Genomic DNA, 12,336 nt, shown 5'->3' with positions numbered 1-12,336 from the left:
GAAAACAAAGCACAAAAACAAACCGCAGCAAGCCTGGCTGTTTCTCACCACGCCAGCAACCAGCTGAAACACTCAGCTGCCGCTCACCCCGAGCCGGCTGCACAGGGGCTGAGAAGTCCCAGAGGAAGCTCAGGGACAAGGGCAGGGAAAGCAAATGCCACCAGCACTGCAGGGCTCCTCGGGTGGGACCCCAGCTTTGGCCAAAATCAGCTGTAGCATGGCAGGATGCTACCTCCTGACCCTCTGCATGTAGGTGCTCGAGTTTAAGCAGTTTCCAAAGTCAGGAGAAACACCGGGGTAGGTTTGTTACTTCTAGGAAGGCCAGCAGGGAAAGCCAGGGGAGGCAACGCCCAGCAGGGCAGCTGGGAGAAATTGTGCTGGATGCTGCGGAGCAGCAGAAAAAGGAGTTGTCCGACTGGATTCCTCAGGAGAGCAGATTTTCCAGCTGGAGCGAGACTGGCAGCAAAGCCAAGTGGTTATGGAGGAAGCTAACAGCAGAGCAAAGGCAGCGCCTCGCTCTTCCTGTCCTACAGCACCCTGTGATCTCGGACATGTTTCCATCGGGCTTACCCACGGCTTACAAAAACAACAGTGCTTAAATACAGCAGCACGTTGTGACACGGGAGTGGCTCAGACCCCTACCTGAGGGCTGCTGGAGGAGACCTGACCCCTGTGGGCACCCCGCAGCTCGCTCAGCCCTTCCTGCGGCTCTGTGGGGTTTGTGCAGGGAGAACGGCCACCGACAGCACCCCGGCTCCAGCAGCTGCCCTGCCAAAGCCTCCGAAAGCCTGCGTCAGGCAGCAGTTTTATATAGTGCCATCAGCTGCTAACTGGGACTTCCTGTGCTGCCAAAAACAGTGGGGCTGAACTAGGATTAGCAGTGATGAGAACGAAGGAAACTATGGCCAGGCAAACACGCAGAGCAGTCAGAGGACAGAAAAGAGCAGCCAGAGCCCAAGCTCAGATCACCTGGGGCTATCCTGTCACAAGCAGCCCTATGGGCACCGTCCCTGATGCGCAGCAGCACGTCACCCCTTCCCCCTGCCGAATGAGACTCCAGGTGAGATGCAGATTGATGAGACAGCCACCAAATCATTTCTACTATTATTTATTTTTTTAAATATTTTTGAAAAAATATAATTTTTTTACAATATTTTCAACTTAAACACTATTCACACTGAACACGTATGGCAGCTTAACCTACCCAAATATGAAGTTTAAGAAGCCAAAACTGTTCTAGCTTTATTAAAAGAAAAAAAAAAAAGTCATTGTGCTGTAGACTATTGTGTAGTGATGATTAAACAAAGCAAGGGAAAAAAGCACCACTCAAATCACTAATGCTAGGGTTTTCTCGGTTAAATCCAGCTATAATAAAGTTGTAAGCTAAAAGTTACATAGGCAGTGCTATGTATGTATCCGGGTTCTTGGAAGAAATTGTGATGAAACTCACGTGTCCTTTAACATAATTAGGAAGTGAAACATTTCTAACATGATAACACACTGCAAGTAAGGGAATTTCTTCCTTCCGATCACTTGGATGTTAGTTCAGTAGCTGAGATCTACGACTCTGTACAGGTCTGTAAAATTTCTGTTAAAGCTCACGCTGCTTAAAAGAAGCATGAATTCTTTTTTAAGGGGAAAAAAGTAACATTAGTAACAATACTGATAGTTCAAAGGAAAGTTAGCTAATTTGCATAACAATCAGATAACCTTGCTTTCGTTTTAAAGTTAAGGCATTATCAGGTGCAAACTAGCACCAGTTAACACATCTTTAGTTAAAAACAGACCATCCAAAGCAAATTGCAAGTCCTATTTAAAAAGACAGAGTCTGCAGAAGGTTTTATAAATGTGGTACTTTGTCTCAACTTGACTGGTGCTTCCTACCTCACTGTCTCCTTTGCAGAGAGCCAGGGTCCAATTATGTTTCCATTAAACTTTTGACAGATTTACTTAATAACAGTCTCAGCACTTTTATTGAGCATGCAAGACTAACAAAACTTTGGCAATGCATAAGTGTAACACAGTGACAAGAAGAGAGAGCTTTTACAATTAAATCTTCTAATACTGGCTTCACAGTGTGGAAATTGTGCTACATCCACCAAAAGAGGGCCCAGTCTACTCAAATATTTAAGTACTTCACCCCAGGAACAAACTCCTTTGCGTTTGGATTCAGATTACTCTTGACCTGAGGAAGAGAAAAACAGAACTCCAGTTGAATCATTATTTTCATCCTCCACTCCCAAACTGAACACAATTCTAGGCGGGCGGCATGAGGAACGTTTAGAGAACATTCAGAGTTACAGTCAGGCACACAACACGGTTTCTGCTTATGCTAAAATCTCCATGCTCATGAGAAAAGCCCACTCTGTGCTAGTACCTGATCCTCCACTAGCACCACCTGGCCGTTTCAGTCAGAGGAGGGCTCAGTGAATGGGAAACAAACACAAAACCCACAGGCATGCACCAGGACCCGCAACGTCAGTGAATGCTGAAATAGCTTTTTCTGTAGTTAAGCTGTTAAACGTGCCACGAGGCTTTTAGATCTTGCTTATTTAAGCAAGAAGAGACTTGCTCCAGGAACTTAAGCCACTTCTGGGAATTGAACATGTATGAGCACCGCACTGTTTCATTTCGGTGTCTGTGACTACCCTGTCCTCCCACTTGGCAAGCAGCTGCTCTGCGAGAATCTGCAGTTCAAGGTGGGGAGACAGCACCTCCAAAATGAGCTCTTTACCATTAAAAAAGAAACGGAGGATTAGGCTTTTATGTTCTTGGGTCTAAGCTGCTTAAGCTTGGGAAGGTTGGTGTGCCTGCATCTGAATCTCACAGCAGTGTGTGCTGTGACTGTGCCTCTTGTACTACCTACATCAGCAACTCTGCACCGCATTCGGGAAAAATGTGTGCCCACTGCCCTTTCCTCTCAGTTAAGCTCTAGAGGAAGCCAGACAGCAGGAATAGAGGGAAATAATCAGTTTAGCTGCTTCCCTCTTCCTTAGAACTTCTCTAAAGAGTTCTGCTGTGGTACGCGTGGTCCAGATCAGACCTCAGGATGATTTGTACCTACCTAAGTGTTGACAGATGCTGAATTAAACTTTTACAGTCCTCCCATGGCACCTCGCAGCCAGCATGCTCCACTCACCACCTTCCCTTCACAACATAGCATGCATACCCAAACCTGCTTGAATTTATGCCGTGGCCGAGGAGAGGCACCCCAGGGGTATGGCAGAAAGGCACGGAAGAGGTTCTGTCACCTGAGGAAGCACACCTTACACAGCCCTTCCATGCTTCTCCCTCCACCACAGCCACACGTGGCTTCAGAGTCCCCAGCCCACACATAAAGGATTTTCTGCTGCCATTAACAGCAAGAAAAATCAACCCTGGACAAAGAGAGGTGTGAAGTTATGGAAATATAATGATCAGAAACTGCATTTACCACCAGATCCTCCAGTGATGAGCTGTCACTGATAACAAGGTCATTGAACTGGTCCTGGATTTGATCCATTGTTTGTGGGAGATCACGGGCTGGAATAAACCACTCGTGCTCCTCCTCTTCTTCCAGCATCTCCTGGAAGCAGCGCTCAATAAACTCTTCTTCCCACAACTCCTCTTCGATCTACAGAACAAGAAGAAGCTGCTTCATCAACAAAGCTATTGAAGACTCATGTCTTCGAGCTTTTTGTACCTAAAACCGACCCTCTTTCTAGCTACACCATGGGACGCCTGGCAGAACGCCGTGCCCGTGCTGCAGGAAGGCAGGCAGCTCTGATTTTTTCACATCAGAAAGTGTGTTGTCTCTGGAACTCGCAGCTGGAAGGGAGCGGCAGCCCTGGCTGTTCAGTTTGCACACTTACCACGGAGAGCTTGTTAACGAGCACAGGCAGCAGCACGCCCGTTCAGGGGGAAATGCCAGCTGTGCCAGCCAGCCTGGGCTGAGCCCGCTGGAAGCACGAAGAAAGGAACCAGGGGCAACACATCCAGCCTGCGGCACGCTCCGCAGAGAAGTGTCCTGCAAGGCTCTTGAGGGGAAGAAAAATGACTGCCTGTCACTGGGAGCAGGGAACAGGCAGCATCTCCTACGGTTGTGTTCACACAGCGCAGCTGTAAGGAACTCCACACGATGTTGGCAGTCACTAGGAATGCTGACCTGCAGTCCCAAAAGCAGGATAAATCAACTGAGGCAGAACCGACACGCACAGCAAAGATTAAAGGGAAGCTCTGTTTGGTTGTTCAGTGAACGAGCTTCGGAGGGTGTTGATGCTGACACATTTCCCGTGTCCTGTATCACGGTGCTCCAGGGTGGAAAGCAGGGAAACAAAAGCTGATGCAAATGACTTGCCGGACACAGGGGGAAAAAAAATCAGAGCAGATTTAAAGTTCGTTCAGTGGAAGCTTAAACAAGTTTACCTATTTATCCTTTACTCTGAAATCAAACACACTCAATCCTGAAGTGGAAATTAACATTCCAGAAGGCAGTGTCAGAGTTCAGGATTCCCATAAAATCCTGGTCCCTTGTGCCTCGGGTCAAACAGATGCACCAGCTTGCTTCGTGCTCCAGAGGCACAGCTCCTGAGGCGCTGGGACTCATTACGGACTGCTCTGAGACTGTCCAGACAATTCAAACCCCACCTGGGACACTGACTTATTAATTTCCCTGGCAAAGCACCCCAGAGAGGGCAGCAGCCTCCAATCCTCCTCCTCGTGCAGATCCTCCATCCTGTGTGTGGGGAAAAGGAAGCCGTGGGCACACGGCCATGAGCTAGGGTTACACAGGGGGGCCTGACTGCAGGTTTTTCGTTCCACGGTTGCATCCCTACAGGTGCTTCCAACAGCAGCAGCAGGAAATGGTGTTTAATTCCCCAAATGTCCCAAAACGGACACTGCCCACTTGTGTTCTCCAGCCCGTTTAACTTGCTCGGTTTCCCCCTGAGGGCTGTGCCTCCAGCAGCAAGAGGAGAGGCCGGCACACGGCGTCTGCCTGTGCCCATTCTCCTCTCCTCCCCCACCTGTCCCGCACCCCAAACACAGAGCTGAGAAGAGATTTATCCACAGCACAACCCCCAGCTCACTCCCCAGGTGCTGCACATCCTGCGGGCTAATCCCAGCCAGGAGGAAAACCCCACCGAACAGGAAGCGACACCGCGGCCATCCTGGCACACGCACAAGAGGACTTTTTGTCAGCAGCCTGAATTTGGGATTAGCTTGGCACCCCGAAGAGGGCTGCAGTCACACCATAAGTGCTGCCTCAGAGCCCGCAGCGCGCTCGTGCTCTAGTGGAGCACTGAGAAGGCAGCGACGTGAGTGCAAAAACCAAGTAACGATGGAGAAAAGGGCACTGCAGAGAGGGGGGCTGCTCCCAGGCTCCAGCTGTGCCCAGCTGTAAGGGGGAAGCTGAACTTAAAGCCTCCTCCCAGCCAGGCTGCCAACCCCAGCTGTGAGTTACGGAGCATTGAGCAACCCGGACGGGACCGTCACCCCGCAGCCCTGTCCAGCAACTCCCCTGTGAGCAACAGCCCCGCTGGCGAGGCAGGCAGGCACCTGAGCGCACCCAGCCCCGGCGTGTCTGCACACGCAGCAGCGGAGCGGCTCAGCAGCCCGGCAGGCCCAGCCCTTTCCAAAATGCCACTTAAACTCCGCCAGCTACGTTGCTTCCTCCTCCCCGCAGCAGGAGGCAGTTAATGGCTGCATTTAAACATTCTGCACCTCCCCCGTTTCTCACCGAGATTACAGAAAATAAGTATTTATTGCTGGAGAAAACCCTACCAGCCTGCTGCCCCCATCTAAAAACCCCAGCACTAAAGGACTCCCAGCCTCGGACCCCAGGCACGGGACAGCCACGGAGGGGAGCAACTTGCCTGCCTGTTGAACTCCTCTTCATTCTCCATCCACATGTACTCCGCAAAGGGATTGTCATCTTCGTGGGAGTGCCCGTTGATAATCACATCTTCGCTGATGATGCTGGGGCTAGTGCTGCTGCGACTTGGATCTTTCATGGCTGCGTCTGTGATCTGGTCTGCAATTAAGAGAGGCGGTAATTAAAGACGTGCGGATTCGCTCATCGCCCCGCTTCTGCATAAACCCAGCCCAGGGGAAGGCTGCAGCTCCCTGCGAGGGCTCCAGGTGGCTTCCCCGTAAGCACGGTGTAAATGACACCAGAACGAGGGGCAGCACCAGAAGCGCCATGCCCATTGTGTGCAGATTCAGGGGACTTTGCCAAATTAAATCTCACCCAATCAGCAAATGCCAAGCACCGAGGCCAAATAAAAGTGTCAGAGAACTTGGAAATCACGCATGCTTGTGAAAGAGAGTATTTAAGGTGACATTCGAGAAACAAAAGGAAAATTTGTTTTCCAAAAATAATTCTCAAGCTTTCATCTGAGTTTTACCCAACTCCCCTGGGAATCAGCTGCCCGGTGTCAGCGCTGCTCAGGGGAACTTCCACAGGTATCCGTGGCACAGGAAACTCCAGCGCAACTTTTAGAGCACCCAAATTTGGTTACAGGACAGATTCTGTGATCGCACGAACCAATTTTCACGGCTGTTTCACTGCCCAGGAAGCTTGCAAGCTCCCACAGGCAGCAAGCACCACGTGCTGATTCCTCACAGAGCCGATTTGGTGTAAGTTCTTACAGCTCCTTCATTAGCAAAAGCCCCCTGATTGAGAAGCTTCAGGTAAAGGCGCTGGGAAGTGGCAGACAGCACGTGCTTGCCTCTCGTCCCACTTCATTAACGTGGCCCGAGTCACGTCCGGAGAGCGCTCAGCGTTTCTGCGTGTCCGCAGCCCGTGACAGCGCAGCTCGGGGAGCCAAGGCAGAGCTGGGAAGCGCGTTTTGTTCCACCTACCCATGACTAAAAGCAGGACAAAACCCAAATTTAGACTTTTATTTTAATAAAAACAAACTATATTGCAGCCTTTCCGTCGGGCTTGCAAGGCATTGAAGCTCAGAGACACCTGAGGTTCTGTATGGAAAAATCTTACTTGTGCTGCAGCGAGGTGATCCTATTGTTCTTCCTACACCGTGCTCCAGCAGGACTATAAATGCTGCCAAAGCCGAGTATTTTTAGATACCGATACGGCAGTGCTGAACGTCCTGACAACAGCACGAAAGAATTAAATCACAATAATTAATCTTGGGTGCTTTTCTAGCCTTTTGGTGTATTTTCAGGGGGACCACGATGACCTACAGGCTCACCCGGTAGCTCAGCACCTAGCCATGAAGCCACGCTCCTTCTGTAACAGCCGTCTGGGACTGGTAACAATTTTCAGCTTAGGACCAAACAGTGTGCTAAAAATGGGCAATCAGCAAAGCACTGAGGAAAAATTATTTCTATTTTGTTCTCAAATCAACGCCCGAACTAGTTGTCTGCGTATCAGAAGTGATTTACTGGGGGAAGCAGCTATCGAGGTACAGCCCTCGTTGCTGTTACAGTGCCAGGGCTTATCGTGCTGAAATACAAAGGGAAAGAGGAGCTGCCGTCAGCCCTAATATCTGTGGAATTAAGGCAAGATTTACTCCGCGGTTTGTTCTTGGTAACACCAGGGCTGAGACCCACCACATCCAAATGATCAATTAAGAAAAGCACAAGGAAAAAGGAACTCGCCTGCTTGGCTCTCCTCGAGGTTTTTAAATCAAAGGCAAGCCCGAGTACGGAAGTCAGTTTAGCTCCCTAGGAAGTACAACAAATGAGACCAGAAACTGGGGTATTCCAGCAGCAGCAAACAAGTTCTTTTTGATGTTCTCTCAAAACAAACTTCCAAAGGATTTCTGGCAGCGTTTAACGTGAGACAGGAAAAGACGGTGCGGTGCGTTCAGCACCCCAACTGCAGCCTGGAGCTGTTGGAAGCAGCTTCGGCTGCTCACAGGCTCACAAACAGCATGGCCTAAAACAAACAAACGACCTCAGTCTGAAAAGCCTATGTATTTTTTTTGTTAGTACATCTTTTCGCCTTTTCTTTGGTGAGGTGCATCTCGATACTAATATTCCACTGGATTTTACGCACACCAACAACGTGTGCTAGAGGTGAGAAGCTGCATGAGCAGCCCAAGGTACTCAGGCCAAATGCCAGGGAGCTCCTGCACACAACCACTGCACCCAGACACGTTCACAGAGGTTAAAAAACAAACAAAACCCCTCCCCGTTATAAAGACCTGAGAGGTTCATTTGTTAAATCACCAGCCAGTTTTCCCAGTTCTTAAACACTGAGGAAGAACCCTTTGGTTTTGGAGAGGGGAAAAGAAGCACAGCATTTTGTCTTGGGACTGAAACAACTTTTTCCATTACTGCTCAAGGGTGAGCCCCCAAGGCCTCAGCCTGAACGCTGGCTGTTTATCTGCTGAGGCCCCACGCCTGCTGATCTGTTTTTATAGGCAAACGTGTGAACGCTCACCCAGCATTAACAGCTAGGGAGCCCCAGGCCAGTGCCCAGACACGGCACTCCTTGTAATTGGATTTTCTGCCACTCGTAATGAAATGCTCTGCGTGGAGCTTCCCACTGCACCCTTTCAAGATAGGAATCAGTTGGCCTTCTGTGCTCAACAAGGATGAGAACAGTCTCATCTGCTCGCTAGTATTAGATGCAGGCAGCTCCGAGGAGGAGAGCCAAATGCCACCTCAGCCTTCCAAAAAGGCACGATCTGAGAAGGCTGTTGGAGAAAACAAGGCACGGTGGCAGGCGACACTACAGTCATGAGTAGGAATACATTTTCCATCTGGGAATAGGTGGAGAGCAGAGGATCTCAAAGCTCCTGACACTAAGACGAGGAAAAAACAGCATTAGTAGTGCTGGGAAACAGAAAAGATGGAGAGCCCTGCCACAGCCAAATGCTGCAAGACTCAGCCCCGAGCTGTCCTGGGACGGGGTGGGTGGGAAGATGCAGAAAGAACAGTGTAAGTGCACAAGGAAAGGCTGAAAAAAGCAGGGCTTTTGTCTAAGGAACTATCAGAATCCAGGCGTTAACCATGCAATAACAGCAGAACTCGGGGCTGACTGCGTGTGTTCTGCAGGCAGCGCAGAGCTCACAACGCCTGGGGCCTGCGGAGCGCTGTTTCTCAGGGGCTGTGCTGTGTTTGGACCCGCAGCCAGCCCCGCACCATGCACGGGTAGAGCCCAAGGGGTCGGGATTGCAAACGCAGCTTCCAAAACACCAACCTGAGGCAGCTTTTATCTAACGCCTACTCCGGCACAGCAGGTCGGCGGGTCCGGTTGCGCACAGCGAGCCCCAGCTCCAAGGCCTTGAGGAAACAAAAACAAGGCGGTGTTTGTGAGCACGGCACGGGGGGGGGGGGCGTGCATACACCGGGAGCTCCCCAGTTGGGGGCGTGCCGGGGAGCGGGGGCTGAGGCAGGGCCCGGCCCCGCTCCCCCCGCCCCGCGCGGGCTTTGTTCGCCCACAAGGGGCCGCCCCGCTGAGGGGGGGGGGCCCGGATCCCGTCAGGCCCCGCTCCCCCCCTCGCCCCCCCCCCCTCCGGCAGGACCCGGATGAACGCCGCAGACAATGGGGCCGCCGCAGGGGGGCGCCGCGAACGGGGAGGAGGCGGCGGGCCGGGGCCGGGGCCGAGGGGACGGGGATGGGACGTGAGGGGCTGGGAGGGGAGGGGAGGGGAGGAGCGCGCGGCCTCCCCCCGGTGGTGGCGCCCCCCCCACACCCCGCCGCGTTGGCCGCATCCCGGGCGGCGCCGCTCACCTGCTCCGAGGGTGAGGGGAAGGGTGAGGGGATGGGAAGGGATGGGAAGGCCGCGGGTGCGCCCGCCCGGCTCCGAGCCGCCGCCGCTGCCCCGCTCCGCCCCGCGCCGCGTCCTCCCCGCCGCCCCGCTCCCCTCCCAGCGCCGCAGCCCCGCCGGATGTGAGGTCACTTCCGCTACCTGCGGGACCGCGCGGGACACGCCCCCAGCCGAGCGAGGCCAGAGCCGCCGCCGCCGCGAGTTGGTCGGCGGCGGCGCGGGGCGTGCCGGGAGTTGTAGTCGCGGGGGGGGGAGGCCGGCGGCCATTTCGCGCCGCGCTCCGGCCGCCTCGCGGGGCATGCCGGGAGGTGTAGTCCCGGCGGGGCGGCAAGCCGCCATCTTGTGGCGCCGCCTGGGATGGAGGCGGGGGGGGGCAGGGAGCAGGGCCCTGAGGTGGGAGCTGCACAGAGCCCCCCGCCCCAATCCTCCCCGTCACAAAAAACGGGCGACAAAACGCGTTATTCTCTTCTGATCATCCACATAAAACCCGAGGGGAACGTCTGCCTTCCGGGGCTGCCATCTTAAGCCCTTTGTGTGCACAACAGCGAAGGCAGCAGCTGGGCAGCGCTGTGCCAAAGCTGCACAGAAACTGTCCATAACCCTGACTAACCCGGGAGTAACGCTGTGGGATAGGGAAATGTCAGTCTGAGTGGCTGCAGGGTTAAAAAGCTGCCAAACGTGAACAGATCACTGCAGCTGTTTGGTTTTGCCCTTTCCCAGCAGCACCTGTCGGGCTGGAAAGGCTCCTGCGGGCGGGCGGGCGAGCTGCCCCCTCAGGAGGCAGGGAACGTGGAGGGTAACTCGTCAGCATTGCCCTCCTCAGCCCGTTCCTTCCTTCCCAAGTTTAGTAAGGGCTAACTGACTCGTAAAGTTTGTTTACTTATTTTTTTCCTGAGGGTAGATTCCACCTTGAATGCAGCGTTGTATACAGATTTTACTATTGTTCTTATTTTCACAATGTCCAGCTGTACTTTAACGAACCCCACCGTTACCCGTGCCTTTCTCAGCTGTAGCAGAGGTGGCTTCTACTGCCCATTGTTCAGCAAGCCCAGGGCCTCAGGTCTGCCTCTGAACTACACAGGCAGCAAAGAAACAACAGCCTCAGGAATTCTTTTTCTGAGTTGAAATTCGTACACGATTGCTGGCATCCAGATCAGTGAGCCTGCATCTAGCCTTTCACACCCACGGCTCCTGTTCTGCTCCATTTCCCCTCCATCCCTTCGCGGTGCAGAGTTATTCCGAAGCACAAGTAGTTCATGGCAAGACTACACACCCTTCTGCCATCCAAGCATGCTCCTGGCATCTCTCCTCAAGTTAAGGAGAGCTTTCTTTTTGTCACATATTAGCATAATGCATGCATTTTCTCCTGGCCCTTTGCATATAACGAGACACCTTTCAGCAGAACAGGTTTGACTTAGTTCCTGGACACAGCACTGTGCTTGTGTACAGGTACTGAAGGCTTTTATACAGCCTAGCAAGGCTCTGAAAGTACATACATGAGAGAGATCCAACTTCCACCAAGTTCAGGAACTGAGCTGGAGTTAATGAGAGCCAGAGACTTGTGACCTCTGCATTGGGACTGTGCTGCAACTCCTTTATGCCTGGGATTTCTTTGTTTAGACACTAAACATGACCCTACCATTTTAGTATAGTTTAATCCCAATCAGTTACCCAGGTTAGCATTTACTCAGGCTAAGGACACCAGATCCACGATCACTGAACAGGTATTCTGCTATTTAAGGTGATCACAATAGGTAAGGAAATGCTACTTTACAAACAGAACATAGCCGTACAACTTCAATACATTAATCGTAGCTGTGTATGGTGTAAGGAAATAGCATTAAAATGCTTGCAGGAGGGCAACACCTCATAATTCTGCCTCTCTCCTTCAAAATATTCATTTATCCATCATCTTTTGATAAGTAGCATGACTGACAAAGATTAAATGACTGCTTTGAGTGATGAACCAAGCAGCCTCTTGGAGATGGATGAATGACAAGTGTCATTACAGGCAAGCAGGGAGCCAAGAACATCGCTGTGAGTTAGTTACAACAGAACTGACTGGCGGGTTTCTGTTATGCGCAGTTTCTTTTAGGGGCCTAAGTAAGCAGCAGAGAAGTTTTGAGACTAAATATGTCCAACCACGTTACACTAACAAGTGTCATGTACAAAGCAGTAACTTATTCTTGTAGAAAGTCACTGCATGTTAAGATTTATTTAAATAGTATATCAAAAAATTGCACATCAGCTGCTTACATTTCATGACTACCTGTTCAGTCCCCAGAGAATTCACTGTATGAGATACTTTTTTATCAAGTTTTACTTGGTTCTCTCATAAAGGAAGGACAGCCTCCATTTTGTGAGTGTTCAACAGCAGAAAGTACCAGACTGAGGAGACAAGTTACCAAGACTGTACCTTCAAAAAATACACCATCTTGTGTCTGTTCGATGCATTTAAGTAAATTAACTTCACGAAGGTTGAGCCTCCTACATTTCACAACCATTCTCAGCCACTGAAGAATCCCTGTTGGTCAAGACTCTCAGATTGAAAGAACTGTCCCTAGCCATTTTTATTCCTACAGACATGAAGCGGTTTGTACTTCAGCTGTGATGAGAA

At 51.4% G+C, this 12,336-nt stretch overlaps 1 protein-coding gene across 1 annotated transcript; it reads right to left on the bottom strand.

Moving 5' to 3' along the window:
* Positions 1 to 1,092: 1,092 nt before the first annotated feature.
* Positions 1,093 to 9,828, bottom strand: PAIP2 (poly(A) binding protein interacting protein 2). Its single transcript, XM_084295230.1, has 5 exons — positions 9,683 to 9,828; positions 9,149 to 9,231; positions 5,853 to 6,010; positions 3,434 to 3,613; positions 1,093 to 2,185 (listed from the first exon to the last, which is right to left on the bottom strand). The coding sequence occupies exons 3-5, from the start codon at positions 5,988 to 5,990 to the stop codon at positions 2,120 to 2,122; spliced, it is 384 nt and encodes a 127-aa protein (XP_084151356.1). The 5' UTR covers positions 5,991 to 6,010; positions 9,149 to 9,231; positions 9,683 to 9,828; the 3' UTR covers positions 1,093 to 2,119.
* Between the last annotated feature and the right edge of the window lie 2,508 nt (positions 9,829 to 12,336).

Source organism: Netta rufina (genome assembly GCF_964035555.1).
Source record: "Netta rufina genome assembly, chromosome: 14".
Lineage (NCBI taxonomy): Eukaryota > Metazoa > Chordata > Aves > Anseriformes > Anatidae > Netta > Netta rufina.
Note: the sequence above shows the minus strand (reverse complement) of the source record. Positions and strands in the feature narration are given on the sequence as shown.